The sequence below is a fragment of the Podarcis bocagei genome (assembly GCF_964188305.1).
Source record: "Podarcis bocagei genome assembly, chromosome: 1".
Taxonomy (NCBI): Eukaryota; Metazoa; Chordata; class Lepidosauria; order Squamata; family Lacertidae; genus Podarcis; species Podarcis bocagei.
Window position 1 is genome coordinate 52,332,470 of NC_138125.1, and position 25,846 is coordinate 52,358,315.

At 45.4% G+C, this 25,846-nt stretch overlaps 1 protein-coding gene across 1 annotated transcript in view; it reads right to left on the reverse strand.

The window, feature by feature from the left end:
- The window catches only part of LOC308573584 (uncharacterized protein), a 36,185-nt gene that overhangs the window by 3,146 nt on the left and 7,193 nt on the right, over window positions 1-25,846 (reverse strand). The window contains exons 5-17 of the mRNA XM_081170716.1: window positions 25,505-25,591; window positions 23,047-24,749; window positions 17,719-17,863; window positions 14,622-14,785; window positions 12,761-12,785; window positions 11,224-11,274; window positions 9,619-9,724; window positions 8,495-8,631; window positions 5,186-5,491; window positions 4,248-4,358; window positions 2,581-2,707; window positions 2,126-2,293; window positions 881-1,054 (exon numbers count right to left, since the gene is read on the reverse strand). Coding sequence (XP_081026842.1) covers window positions 881-1,054; window positions 2,126-2,293; window positions 2,581-2,707; window positions 4,248-4,358; window positions 5,186-5,491; window positions 8,495-8,631; window positions 9,619-9,724; window positions 11,224-11,274; window positions 12,761-12,785; window positions 14,622-14,785; window positions 17,719-17,863; window positions 23,047-24,749; window positions 25,505-25,591 — 3,304 coding nt within the window. The remainder of the gene's footprint in view (window positions 1-880; window positions 1,055-2,125; window positions 2,294-2,580; window positions 2,708-4,247; window positions 4,359-5,185; window positions 5,492-8,494; window positions 8,632-9,618; window positions 9,725-11,223; window positions 11,275-12,760; window positions 12,786-14,621; window positions 14,786-17,718; window positions 17,864-23,046; window positions 24,750-25,504; window positions 25,592-25,846) is intronic.

Sequence of the window (25,846 nt, forward strand, 5' to 3'; positions counted from 1 at the left end):
CATACCCTCATAAACTGTCTTCTGGGGGCCACATACCAATGATTGGTGGAACCAGAGGCCAAAGTAGATCAAGCAATTGAGTTGTAACCTTCTGCACACTTAAATTGGAAGTAAGCCAAAGTGGGACTTATTTAAGGTTACTTTTAAGCTCTCAATATCATGTAGGTTAGCCGCACCCTACCCTTTTCTAACAGTTATATTGCATGCTGTTTTCTAATAAAGAACCTATTGAAGCTACTGCTACTACTGGGAAAATATGAACGGTTGTGTCCTATATATAAGAGCTCCAGCTTCATTTGTCTGCCTTATTCAGTTCATGGCAACCAGCGCCTGTCCAATAAATTTTGCTGCCTGAGGCAAAGAACCAAATGGTGTCCCAAGTATAAAACCCGACTTGACTAGTCTTTGGATTTTACTTCAGTAATGGCAACAGGACAGGGTCCTCTACCATGTCTGAGGACAGCAGGCTAGCTCAGAAGATGCAGGACAGCTTGAGTGGTACACAAACATCTTGCTGCTGCTCCCTACCACCCAGCATCCACTGCCTCAGTCTGCCTAATAGCAGGACCAGGCCGGGTGGCAACTTGCATCCTGCTAGTGAAGACTACCCACCTTCAGTGGAAGGCAGAAAGGGATTCATTAGTCAATCCCAAGGTTGCCTTTTCCCAGTGTTGCTGCCATTCCAGATTTTATCAGTGGTAAGACTGGGAAGATGCATGTTTGAGGACACTCACAATCTACTTAGGCGATGACACAATGTCTGGATGGGCCAACTGTCCCCCTCACCAAAGGTTTACAAACCACTAACTTAACTTGACAGGTTCCCTATCATTTTGAATGGGGCTGCTCCCATTACAACCATCACGTTCTGTCTCCTTACCTTTGAACAATCTCTTTAGTGGGTAAACAGACTGGATGTATATAGTTGCTGAACTCAACAGGCTTCTTCAGTAGTAACAGTGCAATGTCCCGGTCTAGATTCTCCTTCCAATTGTACTTGGGGTGAATGATGACTTTCTCTATCAACATAATTTTCTCCATGGTCCTCTCATAGCTGAAACATTTCCCCAAAAAAGAGAGGGAAGCAATTGACATATTTAAATATTGTCATCAGGATGCCTTCAATTTGACTACAGTTTACAATAAGCCCAAGCCAAGTAGATGGTGAAATAGGACTTCTGGAGGCTCCTTAATTGTGGCAAGGGGGAAAAAAAATACAGGTTGTATGTTCAGGTAATGTGTCTCCATGGGAACTAATTGCTAGGGAATTACTTTTTGATACAGGAACACTCTGGGATGTACTGGATAGGCATGAAAGATCATAGAAGTGGGGGCATAAGCATAACCCCCTCCCCTAAGTAAGAATGATGTAATCTAGGTCTGTGTTTTTTTCTGGGCAAGGGAACGAAGGAGACTACAGTTTTCAGTCAGAAAGAGCTGACTTTATGAGCTATTCAAGTTCAGAGAACTTGCCTTCATTAGAGTTGCCTCTCTCTGGAGGTCAGGCAATCAAACTGGCTTTCTGTTAGTGTGTTTACCCTAAATCTATGCTCAACCTGTATATTTGTCAATAAACTTTAAAAATGCCATAACCTTCCAGAGACCTCCATACAGAGGAAACCAAAGCTAAGCCCCTGGGACTTCTGACCATTTGGCATAGTGGGGCAAGCCTAAGGATGATATTTAAAATGTGCATACTTTGAATTTAGTGTGTGGATGCATGACACCTTGGACCCTGGAAGATTTCCCTTGACACCAAGAAGCATGGTTAGTGTTCTGCATGCCCAGAATCAATTCTGACTAAACGTCAGGAAGAACTTTCTGATGGCAAGAGCTGTTTGGCAGTGGAACAGACTCCCACAAGAGGTGGTGGACTCTTTCCCTGGAGGTTTTTAAGCAGAGGTTGGGTGGCCATCTGTCACAGACGCTGAGATTCCTGCGTTGCAGGGGGTTGGACTAGATGACCCTCAAGGTCCCTTCCAACTCTACAATTCTAGGATTTTTGTCTGCGTCCCCAAATGGTTTCCCTTTTCCCATATAGAAAAGAGGCATTTATATAGAGCTCTTATGGACTATGGTCAGTATGTAATTTGAAAGATTTATAATTTCCTTTCCAATCTCTTACACCTTCCGGTCGTGTTTGCCAATCCGTACAATGATGTCGTCTTTAGTGAAATTCTTGTCCCAAGGTGGGTAGAAGATGCAGTGGGCAGCAGTTAGGATCCAGCGATTACTGATGAGACTGGCTCCACATAGCAGCTCCTGGGGGCTCTTCCTGAAGAGCATCACTTGCCTAGAACAAAACAGGCAGGGAAAGAGAGGCAAGGCTCAGCGTCTTAGCCGAAACAGCACATGACCAGAGCACAGGCTGCAGAGAACAAAACAGACTAGCATCTTTCTACTGCACTGACAGGCCATTCTTGTGCTTCAAAGGAAGAGCGAGGCAGAAACACAAATTGCAAAAGTCTCTTCCTAGGGTTGCTGGTGCCATTTACGGAGTTCCGAAAGGTCACCCGTCCATGCAAAAGAGTAGACAGGCATGGGAAAGGAACATAAGCAAACCTCAGTTATGATGCTTACCACGGGGAACTGCCTTTTTCAGCATCGGATCCCTTCACAATTCGGCCTGCCAGATAGGAGTCCAGCAGCTCCTGCTCAGTCTTATCAGATACGTGCAGCTTCTCAAACAGAGGACGGGAACCACAGTCTGGAAATACAGATCCATTCTTCTGTAACTACCCAGTTCTCAAATATAAACATATCTTTCATAAGCTAGCATTTCTGCTACAAGAAGATAATAATTGGTGGTGACTAAGACATTGACCCGGAGCTGGAATTTTATCTCATCTTGTTGGAAAGGTGAATAATGGGAGTTGATTTGGAGCATAGGTTCAGTCCTGGACAGTCTATATAAAATGCTGTTTTTATTCCTTTCAAAAGGTTTACATGAGTGCCAGCTAGATTATCGGACTTATGCTATTCCACCCTTAAGTTAAGGGATGCTAAACTCTGGCTGGATAGGACCATGTCTGAATGGATGGGGAGAGCATCCCCTTGTAGCCCACCTCCTGAACGTTCTGGGGGATCTTCTGGTTAGATGCTTCTGTTATAGCTCTGATCTCGCTGGGGAATGGACAGGGTCATCAACAGTATCACCCCTAAGTGCCCACTCTGGCACTGCGGAGCCTGAAACACACTTGGTTCTCCAGTGAGCTTTGGACATGCGGTCATGTGACCGCAACAGTACAAGTGGCATCTTGCACCAAGGCCAACCAAGTACAGGTCAGAGCATGTGACACCATTGTGTCCTTGGGTAGCTGTCTGGCAGAGGTGTTTTTTGGGGGTTTTTTGAGCTAGTGAATGTTGGCTGCTATTAGTTAGTTAGTTAGTTAGTTAGTATACCGTCCTTCATTCACAATATAAAAATACAAAATGAGAACACAAAATACATAATAAAACAAACCAACCAATAAGTCCCCTCCCACAAAAACACTTAAAAGGATATAGGATGTTAATCAGCCATAGGCCTGGTTGAAAAGGAATGTTTTTGCCTGGCAGCTAAAGGTGTACAAGGAAGGCTGTGAGTGCTTGGAAAGTTTCTGATCAATTAAAAAGGTGCCACTGATTATATGAGGGGGGATATATTCCTAATACCCCCTCCTACACACTGTGGTTAGCAGCCACTGTCTGAAAAGAGACATTTCCCTCCCCCCATTCACTCAGGAGGAATTGCCTCTTCAAAAATGATAGTCTGCTTCTTGCTTCAGCAGAACTGGGTTGAGCCATTCTCAGGCAGTGTGTGCTAGAGAAGCAGCTGGCACTGAATGGACTTCAGGTTCTTTCATCAGACGGCATCTCCCTCACCGAGGCTAGTCAGGACCACAGGAGAAATGGGATTTCATCAGGTCCAACCCATGCCATAATTTTCCAAAAATGAGATAAACAAGAACATTCACACCAAGTAGGGAAAAATTAGCCTGAGGAGAGTTTGGAGAGCTAACCGCTAACGGCTGCTTCAATGAAGGCAGGAAAGCAAACTGGATTCTAGAAGACCCTGCTTGCTTTTCTGCCTTTGACCACAAGGTGGAGCCAGTAACCACAATCAGCAAGAAGAGAAACCATTCCAGCCCCTGTTCCAATACAGTATTTAAAAAGGGTCCTATTATTCAGCAATGTGTTGTACGAAGAAGTTGTGGCTTAATTAATTGTTATTTTTCTTTCTTTTGACTTTATCTTGGCCCTCTCACCTGCTTCGCCTTGACCAAACGTCTTAGGATCAAAGAAGGTTTTGTGTTCTTGGGCAGTAGTCCGGCCTGCTCTTTGCTCATCCTCATAATCGAAATCATCCACAAAACTTTCTGAAAGAGAAGACCAGGGCGGAGAAGAACTTAATTCACAGACGAGTCAGTCTCCTCATTCCTGCTAAATCTACTTTCTACATTGGCCAGATACAAGCAGGGGCAGCGGGCTATCTTCAGGAAACTTCTGCACTTTCAAAAGTTATGTGTGTGTGTGTGAGGGGGGTGTTCAGCAGGTGTTGACTGTATGGCCATCTCCTGTTCTACAACAGGGGTAGGCAGAATAAAGATTGGGATCTGTGGGGAGGTCTTGGGGTGATTCGCAATCTCACTCCCAGTTGTCTAACAATAGCAATAACTTAAGCTTCCCATGCCGTGTTCTAAAAGGATGAAAAAGAGTGATTGGGTGAAAACCCAGAGCAGGTTTTGGGTTCTGTTTACTGATCACGACTTCCTAGGCTCAGCATGCATTCTTAGCATATGTCTGCCTGGCTGGGACATTATTTTGCACCTGGCTCTGGCTGGTGGACCTCAGGGTTCAAACACACACACACACACACACACACACACGCACTGGTAGATCCTGCAAGCCTGCAATCTGCCCATCGCAGCTCTACATAACCATGAAAAGCCACAAGAGCCCTGCCTTCTGTTCTTCCTGGCCACCCTGTCTACTTCCTACCTGCAGGCCACCAGAGAAAGCGATTAAGTGAGTGGAAGCCCATCAAATCCATGGGAAGCTTTCAACACGTGCCCACCAATACCAGCATGCATACATGACTCCCAGCATGCACCTGGCTCTCCCACATAAACCATCCTCCCGTCTCATCTTAAGAAACTCCTCTTTACCACAAAAAGCAAAGGCCCGTCTCTTTCAGGCTCCTTACCGCAGTAGTTCAAGTCACAATAGTCAAAGGTCACGTTAGGATGGTTGATGTAGCACCAGACGCCTTCGTCGTCCTCATCAGGGTTGCGGCAATAATTCTGCACCAGGTTAGGGTTGCCATGGAAGGGTTTCCCGTGGCTCATCGCTCTCGCTTGTTCAGAGGCCCATGGCAAGCACTGAGCCCCGGAAAGAGTGACGGAGAGGGTCCCCGTATACTGCAGCCCCTTGTTCGGCACACAAGGCCCTTGCTTCTTCTGCTCTTGCCCTGGGGTCCTTGGGGAAATTGGAACCGAGGTCCGGTTCTCACCTGAAAAACGAGGAGCAAGGGAACCATGACCATCGTTTTGTTTAAGAAGTTCTCCTTCACCGTATCTAAAGTGGTTTTAGAAGGGAAGCTGTGCACATATGCCTGGAATTGAAAGGAGGGACCTAATCAAACTCTACTTCAGACATCTTTAGGCAGCCCTGTTTAAGGAAGTTTTTAATGTTGGATGTTTTATCGTGTTGGGAGCCGCCCAGAGTGGCTGGGTGTCAGGGACTGTGTTGAGGAAGGCTGCACTGAGGAGGAATGGTAATAATAATAATAATAATAATAATAATAATAATAATAATAATAATAATAATAATTTATTATTTATACCCCGCCCATCTGGCTGAGTTTCCCCAGCCACTCTGGGCGGCTCCCAATCAGTGTTAAAAACAGTACAGCGTTACATATTAAAAACTTCCCTGAACAGGGCTGCCTTAAGATGTCTTCTGAATGTCAGGTAATTATTTATCTCTTTGACATCTGATGGGAGGGCGTTCCACAGGGCGGGCGCCACTACCGAGAAGGCCCTCTGTCTGGTTCCCTGTAGCCTCACTTCTCGCAATGAGGGAACCGCCAGAAGGCCCTTGGCACTGGATCTCAGTGTCCGGGCTGAACGATGGGGGTGGAGATGCTCCTTCAGGTATACAGGACCGAGGCCGTTTAGGGCTTTAAAGGTCAGCACCAACACTTTGAATCGTGCTCAGAAACGTACTGGGAGCCAATGCAGATCTCTCAGAACTGGTGTTATGTGGTCCCGGCGGCCACTCCCAGTCACCAGTCTAGCTGCCGCATTCTGGATTAATTGCAGTTTCCGGGTCACCTTCAAAGGTAGCCCCACGTAGAGCGCATTGCAGTAGTCCAAGCGTGAGATAACTAGAGCATGCACCACTATGGCGAGACAGTTCGCGGGCAGGTAAGGTCTTAGCCTGCGTACCAAGTGGAGCTGGTAGACAGCTGCCCTGGACACAGAGTTAACCTGCGCCTCCATGGACAGCTGTGAGTCCAAAATGACTCCCAGGCTGCGCACCTGGTCCTTCAGGGGCACAGTTACCCCATTCAAGACCAGGGAATCCCCCACACCAACCCGCTCCCTGTCCCCCAAAAACAGTACTTCTGTCTTGTCAGGATTCAACCTCAATCTGTTAGCCGCCATCCATCCTCCAACCGCCTCCAGGCACTCACACAGGACCTTCACCGCCTTCACTGGTTCTGATTTAAAGGAGAGGTAGAGCTGGGTGTCATCTGCATACTGATGAACACCCAGTCCAAACCCCCTGATGATCTCTCCCAGCGGCTTCATATAGATATTAAAAAGCATGGGGGAGAGGACAGAACCCTGAGGCACCCCACAAGTGAGAGCCCAGGGGTCTGAACACTCATCCCCCCCCCACCACTTTCTGGACACGGCCCAGGAGGAAGGAGCGGAACCACTGTATGACAGTGCCCCCAGCTCCCAGCCCCTCAAGACGGTCCAGAAGGATGTTATGGTCGATGGTGTCAAAGGCCACTGAGAGATCCAGCAGAACTAGGAAACAGCTCTCACCTTTGTCCCTAGCCCGCCGGAGATCATCAACCAGCGCGACCAAGGCAGTTTCAGTCCCATGGTGAGGCCTGAATCCCGATTGGAAGGGATCCAAATGGTCCGTTTCCTCCAGGCGTGCTTGGAGTTGTTCAGCAACCACCCATTCAATCACCTTGCCCAAGAATGGCAGATTTGAGACTGGGCGATAGTTGGCCAAATTGGCCGGGTCTAAATATGTTTTTTTAAGAAGCGGTTTAATGACCGCCTCTTTCAGCGGGTCTGGGAAGGCTCCCTCACGGAGGGAAGCATTCACCACCCCATGAAGCCCATCGCCCAGTCCTTCCCGGCTAGCTTTTATAAGCCAGGATGGGCAAGGATCAAGGAGACAAGTGGTTGGTTTCACTCGTCCAAGCAGCCTGTCCACATCCTCGGAGGTAACAGATTGGAATTGATCCCATGTAACAGGACCAGACAGAACTCTAGCACTCTCCCGCCCTGGCCCTGCTCCCACGGTGGAGTCTACCTCCTTCTGAATCTGAGCGATTTTATCTGCAAAAAAACTTTGCAAAAGCACTGCAGGAGATCTTGGGGTCCCTACCAGGCCCCGGTGGTACAGGTGGTTCCGATAGATTGTGAACCACCTGAAAAAGTCTCCTGCTGCTGTTTTCTGCAGATGCAATGGAGGCAGCGAAGAAGGCCCTCTTCGCCGTCGCCATTGCCACTTGGTAGGCTCGACATTGAGCTCTAGCCCGTGTCCGGTCTGATTCAGAGTGAGTTTTCCGCCACCGGCGCTCTAGCCGTCTCAACGATTGTTTCATCACCCTCAGCTCCGGGGAAAACCACGGGGCTATCCGGGCTCCATGCAATCGGAGAGGGCGCTTCGGAGCCAGACAGAATGGTGGGAGCCTCCCCCTACCCCTGCTCCTGGATCTTCCCAGGAGCAGGAGGAGAGTATAGATTTGGAACAGTGGTTTGCAGAGGGACATAGTTCAGAAGGCAGAAGCTGGGAAATACTGGATGGGGATCAGCTAGGAGAGGAAACACTGAAAGAGAGAGAGTTAACAGACTCCCTTTCACTGGAAAGCGTCCATCCACTCAGCCCAAGGTCAAGGAGAGCAGATAAGGTGGCTGCTCAGAAAGCACAGTGGTTGCAAGATCAGGTTGCGAGATGCGTTGACGTGGGTGACTGGGGGGAAGTGGGTAGAACCCTTAATTGGGAGCACCTTATTTCCTGGAAATGGATTCTTTGTTCTCTCACTGTGATCATAAAAAATTATAACTGGCAAGCGACTCCTTTCGCTTTGTTCCGCTTATCTACTGCCAAAGGGGGGGGGAGGGGGAAGCTGAGTCCCTGAAGCCTGACACTGGGGAAACCCAGCCAGATGGGCAGAGTATAAATAATAAATTATTATTGTTACCACTACTACTACTTTTACTATTATTATTATTATACCTGGAGCATCAGCACTGAGACTCACCACACACAGGTACAGCACACTCTTCTGCGCGCACGACTGGGTTTCGGGTGTAGCACCAGGGACCCCTTGTGTTGTTGTTTGGATTCCTACAGTAGTTTTCACTGAGGTTGGCACCTGGATGGCTTGTCGTGTTGAAGCTAAAAGAAAGCATGATACATTAGAGCGATACAGGGAAACAGAAAATCCCTCCTCTTATAGTTGGGCTTGCAGTAAGGGAACTCTGGATCTTGCGTGCAAAAGGGCTGCACTGCAGTTTATGGCATGTTCTACATGAAAAGCACTCCCTCGGAAGAAGAAAAAGAGGTGAAGCTCAGACACAGAGAGTCACATACAGCAATCACATGTCTGCATTTCACTGTGCACGTCCATCAAGAACAGCTATGACTGGCTATGGCTTCCCGCCCAGCATGTGCACACCGCATGTTCATGTACACCAAAATGCACATATGCGTGTGCACAGATTTCAGATTCCACCCCCCTTCCCCTGGGCATGTCCTCCATTGGCTATCTTGCAGCTCACGGCTATTGGGAAGGGCCACTATGCTTATCTGAAGACATTCAAGCTTTTACTCAATTGTCCCTGTCGTCCGCATTGTTTTCATTCCCCTCAAACCACATTGCTTACAATCCCCCCTACCAAGGGTAACTGAGGATAACACTTAATGCGTTTGATGACGCGGATGCTAGTCCTTGAAAGTTTTGTTTACGTGGTTAACTCAGTGATTCTCAAAGCTTTCGTCTCCTTTCCTCAATAATTTATCTTCCCAGGAACTGCCATAGAAATCCTACATATTTCAAAGGGTGTGGTTTTTTTTTGGGGGGGGGGAGGTTTCACATTATTGTCATGCTACTCGCGCCTGCAGATCCCCCTTTTCCCTAGAGCACACCAATATTCCCCTGTACAATACTCCTTTGCACTTTGTGCTTCCAGTTAAAACCCAAGATGCACAAGATTCAATGGGCAGGCGACTGGATCCTTATTCTCTGCTCAGTCTCTCCATCCAGTGTTGTGTGAAGGCAAGTGGAAGTCAGGCTTGAGTTGCCTCCAGTTCAGAGGCTGGCCCTGCAAGCAAAGGGTGGCACAGAAATGTTTTTTTACCAAACAAACAAGCAAGCAAACTTACTCAGGCTTATGAGGAAATTTGCTCGACCAGTACTGGCATTCAATTCCTGACTTGGTGAACGAAATGGATCCCCTATAATTCTGCCCCTCATCTTTGACACAGTCACCTGTTGGAATAAAAAATACAGGATGCAGTGAAATGGAACAGCCAGCAGCATATTCAGAGAGTCAAGCCATCTCAGGGGCTTGGATGTAGGCTGATACACACAACAAGCGCTAGTTCAGAGGTGCTTCTATGTCCCCTGGTTTAGCTACACTTGATTGCTCTACACTTCAGAAGGGGCAGATGAATCTGGGAACTGACTCCATTGAAAAGCATTGTGTTTAAAGTGTCAGTAGAAAGAACACAGAGAAAACAGTGTGCTTGAAAATACATGTTCTATCAGTGGTGAGAGTTTGGGATAGACCATTCATATAGGCAATAGTTCATTCATCAAGACACATTTGGCACCCAAGCGAAACACAGGCCTTTATATTATTGTATTTATATTTGTTTATATATTTTTAGGTCACCTTTCAGGGTACAACTCCTACTGAAGATTATATCAACATGGAAAACCACTGAACTATGTTCAATATACAACAGTTGCTCCTAGGCTGCCCTTGGTGCTGAAAAGAAAATGAAGAAAGTGCTGGGCAATTTTTATTTTGTTTACATTTTTCTATTTCATATGGGGAGGAGGGCTGGATCCATGCTATACTCTGGAACAGCTAAGATGCCCCATAGAAGGACCCCAACTAACTTCTTAGGCCAGCGCAAGGATTTCCATGTGCACAGTGGAGCATCCCCTCTTCTCCTTTCCCCACCTTCCTCAAACCCCCCTCTCTCCCCAAATTGCTCTGGAAGGATGGGGGAAACCCCAGAACAGGTTCAGGAGTGGGGTGGAGAGAGGAGAGGAAGGGAAAGATGTTGAATGAACAGGAATCCTTGTACTGGTGAAATTGGTTCGATATCCCTGCAATGGGTTTGTTACAGACTATAATAATGTTACGCATTTATTATATTTGCTAATTGGTTTTCTTAACAGATCACCCAAAGTGATATTTGGGCACATCACACATTGCAGGAGACAAACATGATTTTGTTTTTAGAGATACGCATGTGCAGCAAGGAACCAGGCTCTGGCTTCATCTCTTTTATACTACATTTGAGAATTTCAAAACCCATCCTGTCTCTCACACAAGTAGAGTATTGGTAGTGTCTACATTAGGCATCAGGTCTCCCCCATGCCCCGCTCTGCCACCAGCTGCCCTATGGGCAAGAATCCTGATGACTTGTTCTATCTTCATATTGTTTATTGTGAAGTTATGCGCGTAGTTCAATGTTCCTTTAAGACATCTTGCAAGGATTTGTATCCTGAAAGCGGGGGGTGCAAGTAGCTGCAATGCATGTAATAAATGGTATATAAATCATGCACATCTGCTAAAATGTGATTTGCAGCAGTGTCCCTCTGCGAGTTTAGGAAAGAGACAGGGACTCTCCTGAGAGGAATGCTTCTCAGTGATCTTGCCTTATTTAGAATTTGCCTCCAGTCTCTTAAGAGAAAGCAGATTCCTTGCACTCACCATCACCAGGGCATCACAGATTCACTGTTAAGCTGCTTACCTTTCAGGCACTCATCGAGAGCTGCTCTGGGCTGCTTCTGAGACTTGCATACTGGGGAGAGAATAATACAATTCAGCTTAAAGGGATCTTCAGCTCATAAGAACAGCTCAACAGGATTGACCATGGGAAGCTTGCAAGGGGGACTGAATGCAACAGCTCTCTCTGCACTTGTGATTTCCAGCAACTGGTACTCAGAGGCATGCTGCCTCTCTGATACTGAGAGCAGCACACAGCCATTGGGAGATAGGAAAGCAACTCTCATTTTCCTGGCTCCAAAAGCCCCCAAGGGGTGAAATCCAACTGTGCCTGTCTGCCAGTGTAATCAACTTCCGTTTGTGCAGCAGATCTTCCTCTCTTCTCCACTCCCAATCCCACAAATCTGATATGGAGGATTAGGAGACCACTCACATCAGATTTATGGGGGCTTCAGGGGGAAAGAGAAGCAAAAATTCCCATTGCACAGATGTCACATGACACTGGATTCCACCCAAACACTGGGCAAGGATGAATTAGGGAGAAGTTTCTGTTTTGTAGTGGTTAAGAGCGGTAGTCTCGTAATCTGGGGAACCGGGTTCGCGTCTCCGCTCCTGCACATGCAGCTGCTGGGTGACCTTGGGCCAGTCACACTTCTGTGAAGTCTCTCAGCCCCACTCACCTCACAGAGTGTTTGTTGTGGGGGAGGAAGGGAAAGGAGAATGTTAGCCGCTTTGAGACTCCTTAAAGGGAGTGAAAGGCGGGATATCAAATCCAAACTCTTCTTCTTCTTTCTCCATTTTTAAAACAGATGAACGGTCCAGCCTTGCCAGTAAGAAACCTTTGGCAGCTGCTGTCAGTGCCATCTTAATGAATATGATGTGTTGCTTAGGGATAGGCAAATAGGAAGGGAGAGAGTGCTAGTGAAAGGATCAATCCTATGCCGAAAGAGGGATCTAGCCAATGGGTGGGAGGACATTGGCGGCAGCAGGAGATGCAAGTTGACCAAGTCCAGTTGACCAAGAACTAAACATGAATGGATGAAGAGCAGCAACATGAAAAACTTTGAAGCTTGGTGTGGTGATAGTAGTTACTGAAGGGACAGGAAGAGAGAGGAAACTGAAGGACACGGCTGGAGGAAATTAGTTGACACAACTGTGGGGAAAGTGTGTGTATGTATGTTATGGCCAAAGTAGCCCTTAATAGTTGGGTCAATTTAAATGGTATGACTGGTTTAGTTTGTGCAGTTGGACTTCCGCAGCAAGAGCTCCAAGATCAAATATGGTAATAGAAGAAGGAAGAATTAAGATATGCTACTATTATGCTTGCAACTTTATCATCCTATGCATGTTTACTTGGAGATGTTCTGCTGATTTCAAAGGATTTAACACCAAATAAGTATTTGCAGGAACTGCTGCTCTGGGATATGCAAGGCTAATACTGGCCAGTGATGTAGAGACATAATTCTCCAGAGCCTGTGAAAGCCAGATCTTGGAATAAGGTTCAGTGGTAAATAATATACAAAATAGCAAGGGTATTTGACAGGAGCTTTAGACATGCATACCTGAATATTGTGCCCAGAATATATCCTGCAAAACAAAAGTGCTCACTTAGAAAGAAATACCCAAGAATGAGTAAGTCAACTGATGCAGTTCTACAGTACTGCTGATGCTAGAAAGGTCTTACCCTGTAAGCTGTCAGGATGAGACACCACTCTGAGCTCTTTGGAGGCAGCATGAGATATGATTGTCATGACTCAGCAAGAGAGAGGACACATCTGATTTTGCTTCTGCCATCAAATTAAATCTACTGCAATTATGAGATGCATAAAGCTCAAGGGTAACTACTGCATGAATTAAACAAGCCCTCCGCCAGCCTTCCATATGTTGTTAGACTCCAGTTCCCATCAGCCTCAGCTAGTGTGGCCAGTGGACAAGCGATGATGGGCATAGTAGTCCAACAACATCCACCCATTTTAGAAGTACAAATTTAGATCTTTGACATGGCTAGCCAGTATATTTTAATATAACAACCTTTAAGGTTTGGCTGAATAGGGTGGTGGCATCTGCACCAAGCCTGTCCCCACTTACATCCTACAGCAGGCTTCCTCAACCTCGGCCCTCCAGATGTTTTTGGCCTGCAACTCCCATGATCCCTAGCTAGCAGGACCAGTGGTCAGGGATGATGGGAATTGTAGTCTCAAAACATCTGGAGTGCCAAGGTTGAGGAAGCCTGTCCTATAGTATCACCCAGTCTTTAGGAACAAGGGGAAGTCTTACGATAATGTCCTGTCAACTATATTGCTTAATGGATTATTATTTACATAAACCGTTCCTGTTGTCTATAGCATATATAAAAACATGTATGGGGATAAACGCTTTCCCTGGTTATTGGGCTTCCAGTGGAGGTCATTTCTCATCTGTTCCTCTAAGAGAAGAGATGCTACCAGACAACGGACTCCTTTTGAACGACTGGTCAAAGATCCAACACATTATGTAAAGGGACTGGTTTCTATATTATACAAATTTATTATTAATGCCTCATTTGGGGCCCAGAGTCAAAAATCATGATGGGAATTTACCGTATTTTTCGCTCTATAAGATGCACCAGACCATAAGACACACCTAATTTGTGGAGGAGGAAAACAAGAAAAAAATATTCTGAATTTCAGAAGCCAGAACAACAAGAGGGATCGCTGTGCAGTGAAAGCAGCGATCCCTCTTGCTGTTCTGGCTTCTGGGATAGCTGCGCAGCCTGCATTCACTCCGTAAGACCCACACACATTTCCCCTTACTTTTTAGGAGGGAAAAAGTGAGTCTTATAGAGCAAAAAATACAGTAATTGGGACATACAGATAGATGATGAGAAATGTAGTGGTGTAGGAGAGCTGGAAAAAAATGTCACATCTGGCTACCAATGTGCCCCTTTTATTTCAGATAGTACCTGGGTAGATGAGTCTAAAAAGCTCAGGACACAATTTTTTCACAGCCCTCTAGCAGCTATGGTGGCTAATTTACCAGAAGTAACTTATTTAGTGTTAACTCTGGAAGTGCATACTTGATTCTAACCAAACTAAGCCTATTTTTAGAAATCTTTATTATTTGTAAAGGGTATCTTTGTTTGAACAATTTATTATCCCTTTAGAGCTGCACTGGGTCTTTGTACTTTGTCCTTCCAAGCTGTGATGCATTGTGGTTTAAATCCCTTATTATTTGTTTCTTTTCCTTTTTGCTATGTTTGCACTTTTTGTTGTTATGAAATTAATACATTTTATTATAAAATAAAATAAAATTACAACATCTGGAAGGAGACTGGGGGAATTAAAGAAGAAATCCACTGTGAAATCCTCACAATGGTTGCTGGGCCCTTGAATATGTGACTTAACAGGCCTTGTTCTGCAGGAAGGAAAGTGGAATGATACCTACTGTTTGGGCATTAGACTCAATGGCTTCACGGGCTTCTTCATAGCTGCACACTTCCTCCAGGCACTCCCGTTCTAGATTGCCTTTGCGCACCTCTTCTAGGTATCCTTTGTTGGCTCGCCTTGAGCGCTTCAGCAAAGAGAGTGCTTGCTTCTGATCGAGAAAGACTAGCAAGAGCAGAACACCCATCAGTCAGTCCTTAGTGTGGAGGCTCATTCACTGGGGCAATTGTAATTCTGAAGGACCATTGAGTGGGAAGAACCCTACAGCCAGCCCTCCTCCTCCAAGACATGATTAACCACCACAACACAAACACAGACAGATCAGATGACACAGTCTGGATATCAGTGGTCTAGAAGCAGAACTGGGCACCTGCAGAAAGCTGCTACGAAGAAAATTTCCAGATGATTCAGCCCACGGAGGTACACCACACATGGTGGAGAAGGGCAAGCCATTGTCATGTTTTCAGTATAATGTTGCATATTTCAGGATATCAGCTCTGCATTCCTACAATGCTCTCCCCTTTGTAGGCTCCAGCTGCCTGATTACAGATGTAATGCATTGCCCAACCATTGACAGTCTTGTGTTACAACAGACCAAACAGGAAATTGTGTCAAATGCCCAGTTTTCACTTCTAGATCTCAATGGGGCTGATCCAACACTACTGTCAGTGGAACTCCATGTGTGCAGCGCTGGATACAACCCAGTGTGGATTTCTCACCTAATCTTCACCTTTATGGCATTTGTTTATTTCAACCATTTGCATGCCTCTTGACTGCAGTCATTTCTAAGCAGCGTGTAGGAGACCCAATACAATAGGAATAAACATGAGTTTAAACTATAGAATCAGAATTCAATAAAAAAAAGACTGCTGGAATAAGAAAAAAAGTATTCACAAAGCACCAAATAGAAAATAGTATTTCTAGTGTACTCTGGTCTTATGGTGGTAGAACCAAGACTCTTGTTCAGTTTAGTATCAAGGTTGTGCCCAGAACTGACCACTTCCAAATGGCAGGTCTCTTTCTGCTCTCTGGACACTTACCCTATTCCTGTTTGCACAGAAAAACATATTTACTCAGCCCTCGTCCTGTGTGCCTCTTTGCTGGCACGTGTGCTGGTCTCTGTTTGCCCACCCCAGAATCTGAACCTTTGTAGTCCTCTCATTTCCCTTTTTCACATTCAGACATTAGAACTTTCAGTCTCGGTCATGGGTGGGGAATGTCTGGCCTATGAGGCTAAATAATTAGGCCATGTTGGTCAAGCCATGCCTACCTGCCAGTCACTTGGTGAAACCAGGCTTTGATACTAGGTGATACTAGGTTTGGGCAGGTAACAAGGAAGCTAGGCTGGAACAAAAGAGGCTCCTTAAGATGATTGTTCAATGTTTCTGAAGTCCTGCCAACCAGCTGATTGGTGGTGCTTCAGAAGAGTTGCACACTTGTCTTCTGAAGCACCAACAATCAGCTGTTTGCTGGGACCTCAAAGCATAGGACATGGCTCTTTGCAAGCTCCTTTCAGAGGCCTGTATGCTTTGAACACCCAACAACCAACTGATTACAGGGAGTTAAAAGCACCATGTCACCTGACATAATTGTAACATCAGCTGATTGGCAGGTATGTCCCCAACCCACCCATCAAATTTGGTCTGTGGGATGGGTAGGGGTATAAATCCCCCCTCCATCTGATTAAGGTCTAGCAATGGTTGCTGAAGGATGAGGAGAATCACAGAGCTACGCCACAATGGAAAGCGTCAAGCTAGGGGTTGGGTTGGAACAGAGGCAGCCTTCTCCAATCTGGTGCCCTCCAATATTGTCAGACTCCTACTCCCATCAGCCTAACAACAAGTATAGCCAACGGTCAGGGATGATGGGAACTGTAGTCCAGCAAGATCTGAATGGTATCAGGTTAGGAAAAGGTGAGACAGGGTTTCTGACCAGGTCTCCTCTATTGGAGAGAGAAACAACAGGGTGCCCTGTGGCAGCTTGAAGGCCAACAATTTAGCAGAAGCTTTCATGGACTAGAGTCCACTGTGTCATTTTTTTAAGATGCCACAAGACTCTGTTGCTTTGGCTGCTGCAATAGACTAATACAACTGCTCCTCAGGAAGCTGCCATTGCAGGCATAAGGCTGCATCCAATGCAAACCACTGAAATTGATGGACGTGAGCAACATAAGACAATTTTTTTTCAGTGCATTACTTAATGTATTGCTTAGTTGGATATAACTCAGAGAGCACACCCTGTTTCTGAAGTGGTTAAACTGCATACACATGCCCCTCCTCAAAAAGGTACTTGAGGAGTACATTTTAATCTTTTGGTAAGTGCCATGTTCCTGCTAACTCTATTAAGAGTAAAGAAGAACCTTCCTGTTAAGATAAAGAACTCCAACAAAGAGGTGTCCATTGGGGAACCTCCCCTCCCCTCCCCCCCGTCCCATCAATCTTCCAGCAAGAAGCATGGAAAAAGACACACTATCATGTGATGTGACTCCTGTGTGTTCTGTTATTCAGGTGTGCATTCACAAATACAAAAGCTAAATGATAACTGGTCTGGAGAGAGAGAGTTCTGGCACAGCGCTGCCCTACCTCCACCATCTTTCCTCAATTATCACCCGAGATCCTTCCTGCTCCAAAGCTGGGAGTCTCTGAAACATGGAGTGACATGCCTGCCTCTCTATACAGCTGCCACATCCTCTCCACCTCAGCCATGCCATGATAGTCTCTTTCAATGGGGCTGCTGCTGGGATTCAGGGCTGTAGCTCAGTTGTAGAGCCTCCCTTAGCATGCAGAAGGTCCTGGGTTCAACTGCTGGCATCTCCAGATAGGGCTGGGAGAGACCCTGGAGAGCCACTGCCAGTGAATGTAGACAATAAGAGATAGATGGACCAACGGCCTCAGTATAATAAAGCTTCCTATTTTCCCTGGATGCTTGATCTGCCACACTGAACTTCCAATGTAGGAGGCCAACAGAATGAGTATTGCTAATCTGCTCTACTAGTCAATTGCAGCTCAAGCCTACACGTTTTCTCAGAGTTCAACATTCATCCCCTTCGCACATGTTCTTAGGATTGCTGCCTGAGCTGAGCAGGCTGATTTCCTTACCCTGGTTGTAGCTCAGTGAGAGGTCCAGAAGAATGGCAAGGAGAAGGGTCCTCAGCATTCTGGTTCTGCTCTGTCCCATTGCGTGTGCGCCTGACTGCAGGAAGATTGCAGAGGAAATGGATGAAGAATGATTGCAGCCCAGCCTGGGTTAATGTTGAACCAGGATGAAGAAACAGGAACCAGGTCACAGTATGTCAGGGACAGTAAGTTTGAAGATCTCACTATCTCACCCATCCTGGTTTTCCTCTCCCTCTCTCCCTCCCTTGCATTTTTGCTTTCAGGTGCCTTGGTGGCACAAGCAACCAATGGAACAAGAACAATTCCATCCATACATTTAGATTGCTTGTGGTCTCAGAACACCAAATAAACATAGACTGACATTAGGAAACAATATGCACGTCTTATTATTACGTCATTATTTCATAAAGCAGAGGACATTTGGCTATCCTGGCTTAAAATAAGGGAACTGCCATTTGTTTAGAAAATCCTCCTGTTGCAGATATTTAATCCAGATGCCAAAAGGTCTATTCCCTGTCTTTACTTCTGTGATCCTGTTCTAGAATACATTGAGAGACTGAATTTCTTCTCCCTTCCACAATTTATAATTCTTTGATTCTTGGATGTCTCTCAGCAAAAATTCAGTGAGATCCCCATGACTTCTTTCTGAATGCCCAAAGAGATGTGCTTGATTATATGTGTGTTGGAAAGGAGTCCAAGAAGTCAGCACAGATGGAAGACACCAAGGAGTCAATTCATTAAATATTTGCATCCTGTTTCTGTTCATTTGTATCTTTTAAATTTTCCCCGTTTAATTGTGGTTTGGACATAAATTAATTTAAAACAAATATTTGGTATATTGACCAGCCACATTTAATGGGTAAATGTAATTTTCAAACAGATGCATGTCATAAACTCTTCAAGATTGTAGTGCAAGTCCTGTAAGGTGAATACAGATGAATAATTATTGTATTCACTGAACACGATATTCGATACTCATTGAATACAATATACAAAATTGAATACAAAAACTTCATTGGGTTCAAATGGGTATGGAAAGGCAGCTAAACTCAAAGGCCCAGAGCACCTTTCAAATGAAGAAAGGCTTGAGAACATGGGGTTTTACTTTATGAAGGAACACAGAAGTTTGTAAAATCATGATTGCTTGGAGCGAGCAGCTAGAGCGAAATGTCTTCTGTTTTCATAACACTTATGTACACTCAGTGTAGCTGACTGCGACTAAGTCCAGGACTTAAAAAGGAAGCACTTCTTCACACATAATGTAAGACAATAAGATGTGGGGATAGTCACTAGCAGCTTGGCAACTTCTTAAAAGGATTAGGCAAATTAATAAAGGCAAGGCTCATCAAAGTCTATTTTAGTTAAATGCAGTGCTATTTTTTGAGAAAAAGATGTGCCGGAACTCACCATGAAAGCCTCCCTCATTCTCTTAGTATGGCAAAGGCACCCACCTGACAGGTGCCAGAACTAAGTTTGAGTGAGTTCCCCCTGAAAATAGCCCTGGCTAAATCGAACCTCCATTTTCAGGGGCAGCGCAGCTCTGACTATCAGATGAACAAAACACCACAGAGTGACTACTACCTTGCTTATGAGCTTCTAGAGACATCTGACTGGCTACTAGAAACAGAATGCTGGATTGATAAATCCAGCAAAGCAATTCTTATCTTCAAAATTATTGAGATGAGTCTCACTGATAAAATAATTAAATTAGGAGTCAGTACAGTTAGATCTTGAAGTTCTAAGGCCATAATCTGAGCCATATACTCTTGATCAAAATAAATTAGCAACATCAAATTCATCACTTGGAATTTAGGTCTTTGGAGATTCCAAATTAGTCCACCGTTTAGTAAAACAGGTCCCTACCCCGTCCTCATCTGAGACAAACTGTAAGTGTAGGAGGAGCTTAGAGAACTACCAATCTCAGGCCCCTTTCTCTTGCTCTTCTCTGTCTCTCTTCTGTAATGGTCTTCTAGTCAGTATTTGTTATCTCCATTGTACGCAAGTAAATATTAGCATTAGGGTAGCTGGGAAGTGACTCTTTGGCCACTTGTACAAAGAGCAATTGCACAGTCCCCACCTCCAACAGATTGCAGAGTTTGAAGAACACAGAGTCTCTTTCTAACACACAATAAAGCAGAGAGATTTGAGAAATGCCCAGTTCTGGGTCTAGCTTACTGGGATATTTAGGCAGAGCCTGAGTTCAACCACAGGAGAACATCCAGACAAAGAGTTCTGGCCCATGTATGAAGGGAAACGTTTGAAGAACATTCACAAGCTGTCAAGACTACAACACTGCTTCCTGTAACATCTTCTCAAACCTGAACCTTTGTGAAGGCTGAGATCAGACTAGTAGCCCTCGTTAGTTCAGCATTTCTAACTTCCTGAACAACTCCCCTTTTCACCTTATAACATCTGCTACAATCTCTTTCCCATCCCTACATACAGTGTTACCTCGGGTTACAAACGCTTCAGGTTACATACGCTTCAGGTTACAGACTCCGCTAACCCAGAAATATTACCTCTGGTTAAGAACTTTGCTTCAGGATGAGAACAGAAATCGTGCTCCGGCGGCGTGGCAGCAGCAGGAGGCCCCATTAGCTAAAGTGGTGCTTCAGGTTAAGAACAGTTTCAGGTTAAGAATGGACCACCGGAACGAATTACCGTAAGTACTTAACCCAAGGTACCACTGTACAGATCTAGTAAATATTAATAACTGCCAATCCATCAGGTTGCAGCAGATGGAAAGATGGGAAGCAGGGCCACTCAATTATCTCAGCTGAGAGGCTTTCTTCATTTGGCTCCACCTATCCTTGACTTGTTTACGTTCAGGCTGGTCTTTGCAATAACTTTGTAACTTAAAAACTGGTACCCAAGTCTGCTTAATTCTCGCCACCTTTTAAACATGACACAAAAGATAGTAAACTATCTTGTGTGTTCGAGCCCTTACATAAGTGGCTCAAAGAGTTTTTTTATCTGAGGCATTATCACAGGACCCCCAACCCCTTGTTTTCAAACCATGTGCATCATGCAAACAAGTGCATATGCTTAAAAGACTGGCATAAGACACCTCCATCCAATCCGTGATTGGTTGGGATCAGCGCAACCAACAAACGTGCTTGACACCACATCAGCAATGATAGAAGATTGATATTTTGACTCATGCGTGGATTTCTTGGGTTTTGGCATCAGCAAGTCACTTTGCAGCTGTGTCAATATTGATACATGGAAAAGCTGCACCACTCTCTTGGAAAAGACAAAAAACATACATGCCATCCATTCTAGATCACTGCTCCAAATCCTACTGCCTCAAAAGACTGCTTCCTTTGTGACTGCTTGTAAATGTACCACTGGGTGAGCCCAACAGTAGGAAGTCAGTACTGTAATCTCAAGCAACTGTTTACTTTATCAAAACAGTTTGGAAATGTGGGGGTAGCAGAGACATAGGAAAAGCAACAAGTGTAGTTATGTGACCTATTGCTACCAGCACCAAATGACAGCTGGCCCATCCTAAGTATTCAAGAAGGAAGCATGTGGTAAATGAACACCACTTTGCAGAGGCTGTGACTATGTAATAAATTATCTTGTTGACAATGCAAGCCACCTAGCGAATGAATAAACCCAAGTGCGTTAAACCTCAATGTATTTTCTGGAAATAGCAAAGCACTAAGGAAGAACTGTTAAAATATTGGACCACAGACACTCGCGATCCAATTTCTACCCAGCCGTGAAGTTTTGATTTGGCTTTGGGCAATTCAGACTCTCTTGGCTCAGTTTCTTATGTGTTAAAATACCCGACTGGCCTATCACCACAGGATGCTGGGAAGAAGAAAATTACTCTCAAGTAGTGAATACAACCGCATAAAGTGATACAAAAATGGAAAATAAAAAAATTCCCATCCAACATTAATTCAAATTAGCTTGGACCAAAACTACTAACTATACATTGCAACACTATGGTGCAACATGACCTCCTGACAGGAAGTCTGTGATACTCACCATCAAGGAAAAGCTAAACAAAACAAAAGTAGAAAATTTGGCAAAGTACTATGTTAAAACGAGACAATGTAATTAAGCATCATTTTCATTTGTCAGTTTTTATATACTGTAATGAAATGCATTACAGGCATAGCAAAGATCTTCCTCATTGATTTACTTCCATGTGAATGAAAACTGTCACCATTTGAATCTTGCTCCTGCAGTATGAAGTGGTCTAATCCAGCAACACAGGTATCATATGCAACTGCTGAGATGATATTTAGCAGATCCAATGAAATGGTTTTATTTTAAAAGCAAACCTTTGGATTACAGTTGCAGCCACTCTGAGATCTACAATTCTCACTCAGACTGCAATGTGCTGACTTGGGCAAAACCCAAACACCATCTTGGTAGGTATCAAACAAATGTCTCTGGGACTCCACATCATGGTAATAATATACATAACCAACAACCACACTGTGGCTAAATTGCATGGTGACTATCACAGCATCACCAGCACAAGCCCATGGAGAGGTAGAACTGGCAAAAGAAACACCTATATGTTCTGTCTGAGTCACATGATTGACTGCATGTGCTACCACAATGTTTTTGAGAGCTGCTTACATCACCAAGCTAATGTGGGAGTTGGATCTTAGCCAATGTTGTCGTTAGCTGTTATTAAAGCAGGCATCTGATGGCTTCATCCCCTACTCAGATGCAGCAAGTATCAAGTTAAAGCACATTTAAGCACAGTTTGGGCAAATGAGTCAGGAGCAGTAGCTTCCTGTTATTTATACCTTTGAAGCTAAAGAACTTTGAACCCTCACTGGTGTTGACATAATCCTTGCACACCTCAGAAAATTGTTGGAAGTTCCTGCTCTTTTACTTTAAAAAAGATATACTTCCATACTTTCTATTGCATTAATTTTTGGACCATATGTGCATAACCATGTGGAAATCTGCAGACGCTTCACCACTCAGTTTTGCCACGTTTTCACTAAACATATGTAACACACAAGCAGAACCGGTGCAATTCCTGACACTGGATCAATTTGAAACAAATTCTGTTAGTATAGAAGAGATGCATAGTGAAGACTTTCTTCCAGGCATAACCTCATCTATCAGGCAGACCCTTTTGGCCAGGCTTACGGGCTTTGGAAATGATGGTGGGAATCCAGCCATAGCCTTAGCCAAACTGAAGTCACCTATTCCCTTCTAAACATCCCAGTATATATTTCATAACCCGCATGCTGTTTTCTTGAAAAAACACATAGAAAGAGCACACTCAGACTTCCAAAGATGTTTTAATGCTATCTGCAAAAAGACTGACAGTCATGTCCCTACTTCCACCTCCACCACCTCCGCCACTGTGCTAAAACTGACACCCTCTTGAATAATGAACATGTCACTGGCGGAGCCCTGCTCCTGCACAATGATGCATTCTTTCTCCGTGTCCGAGACAGCAATCTCAATGACGTTCTTGTGCTTGGCAGAGCTCTGTGGTGCGGTAACATAGTGCCCATCATTGGTGATAAGGAGCTCTGTGTGGTTTCCAGGCCCTGCCGTGTCCACAGAGTGCACTACCAGCACAGGTGGCTGCTCTGAAGCTGGCAGCTCCTGGGGGGCTTTTGTGTCCCTTTTGGATGGATCCCCATCTAGGTTTCCTTTGTGCTCAAGCTGGTGACGTCGCAGGCTCTGGGGGAGGGCGTAGCCCATGCCACAAATTTGGCACTGGTGCGGCTTGTCAGCGTGGTGGGCTTTCTGGTGGCGTCGCAATTTTGTGGCCAGAGGATAGGATTTAGGGCACAGATGGCAGCGGAAAGGGCGCTCGCCTGTGTGCAAACGTTCGTGAGCCCGTAACGTGTGGGGATCACGTAGTGCTTTCCCACACACTGTGCACAGGTGAGCCTCACCTGTGTGGGAGATCAGGTGACGGCGCAGCTCAGGGCGCTGTGGAAAGGCATCTCCACAGAAGTGGCAGCGGTAAGGGCGCTCCCCTGTATGCAACCGAAGGTGCCCACGGAGATTGCCCTGCTGGCGGAAAGACTTGGGGCAGTAGGGGCAGGTATATGGGCGTTCCCCTGTGTGCAGCCGCATATGGTTGCGCAAAGACCCAGGGTTGGCCAGCTGCCGCTCACATATCACACACTGGCAGGCGGCAGCAGCAGCAGATGGCCTTGGCTCCTTAACCTGGTGGGTTTTGCGATGGATCCGAAGAGAGGGCCGGCGGGCAAAGGATTTCCCACAGTCAGGGCATACAAAAGGGCGCTGGCCCGTGTGCAGCACTTGGTGTTCTTGAAGGTCCCGTTTGGTGCCATAACTCTTGTGGCACTGTGGGCAGGGGAATGGCCGCACCCCTCGGTGGCCCAGTGTGTGCGCTTTAAAGCTTTCTTCCGAGCTATAGCTCTTGCCACACTCTGTGCACAGGAACGGTTTGTGATCAGTGTGCACAAAGTGGTGCTTCTTCAGGTGGCAAAGCTGCAGGAAGGCTTTGCCACACTCTTCGCACCGGTATCGTCGCTCGTGGTCTGCCTCCTTGAGCTGTGGAGCACCACCCATGTTGCTTGGAGACACTTCCTCCTGCTTGGGATTTTCACTCTGCTCCTCCGCCCTGTCCCTGGGTGTAGACATGGCACATCCACTGGGGGCTCCTTCAGCACAAGATTGGCCCCTCAACACCTCCACCTTCTCAGCCAAGTGAGCACTGGGTTGAATTGCACTGGATGGGGGCGGCCGTGAACAAATGTCAGTTGGTTTTACCTTGGATAGTGTCTCATTCACTTGCTCTGTTTGTGGATGCAGCACACCATCCTCTTTACTTCCACCCTCCTCAGCCACAGAGCAGCTCACAATGGGCTGCTTCTCTCCATGCTGCTCCTTGGAGTCCCTGAGCTCAAGTTGCAGGAACCCATCTTCATTCCTTTTCTTGTGATCATTTTCCAGGCCAGGAGGTTGCTTGACTGGCAGCTTCTTATCCAGCAAAGGAAGACAATGGGCTCTGGCTTTCTGCTCCACAACCTTGGGGATATCAAGAGCACCTGCAATTTGAACCAGTAACCATTAGCTCCCTTAACAAAGAAAACAAAGTAATTATTGACACTTCAAGGTGAGACTTCTATTTCTATGCACTGCTCCACTCCCCACCCACTGCCTCAATCATGCTGAACAGAGATCTTTTGCTGAGCACAGAGGCTCAAGAAGTCCCACTAGTTATCAAAGCAGTGCTTCTGAGAATTGAAACATAGCTGGGTTTAGCTAGGGAACTCTGCTTGAATTTAAATATCCTAAAAGTTTAGACTTTGGGGAGGAATATTTTAGTATCTTCTGTAAGGCTCACTTTGGAAACACAGCTTCCTTAATCTTTTTGACGCAAATTGGATTTCTCTGAAGTGCTTTACTACATAACTTAGAATGAGGTTACAGAAATGTGTAGAAACAGCAAATTTCAACACTCTTATCATTTGTAATCTTTGCTGTTTTCTTTAGAAAGCAAGAATTGCAAACTAAAACAGCTTATCCACACAGTCACAATACCAGGGACCTGTGTTTCCCCCTTATTTACAACAAGCAGAGTTACCTTGAGCAGTTTAATTCACCTAAGAAAATTCTTAAGGAAACAGACATGGATATAGAATGTCACAGGAAAATGAAGTTCTGTGTGTGAGAAAACCAAGAGAGAGTAAGGAGCTTGACTGATTCCAGCATTATGGACAGGAGTTGCCCACATTATTTGTGGGTGCCCATTATTGTTAAAATGGTATAAAACTAACGTAAGCTTCTAGTGCAGACATACCCTCAGATATTTGATCAAATGTACTCTGGCATGATAAACATTCTGATTCACCATGTGCACTTCTCAAAGAAATCGCCTCCTCCAGCACTGCAATAAAATAGCAAAGCACTGTTTGCAAGGGTGGGGCTGGCCAGTGCTGTTGAGCAAAATAAAGGCCACTGGCTAGAGGAGTGGACATTGGCCTGAGTTCCACTTCTGCCTGGCTGTAAGCTGATTGAATTGTCCTGGGCAAGAATATGCTTCCACACTTGGTTCCCAATCAGCACTGCTGAAATATTCCTTATTCACAGCAAGAGAGTCTATACATTCTGAACAAGTTGCCTCCCACAGTATCATTTGAAG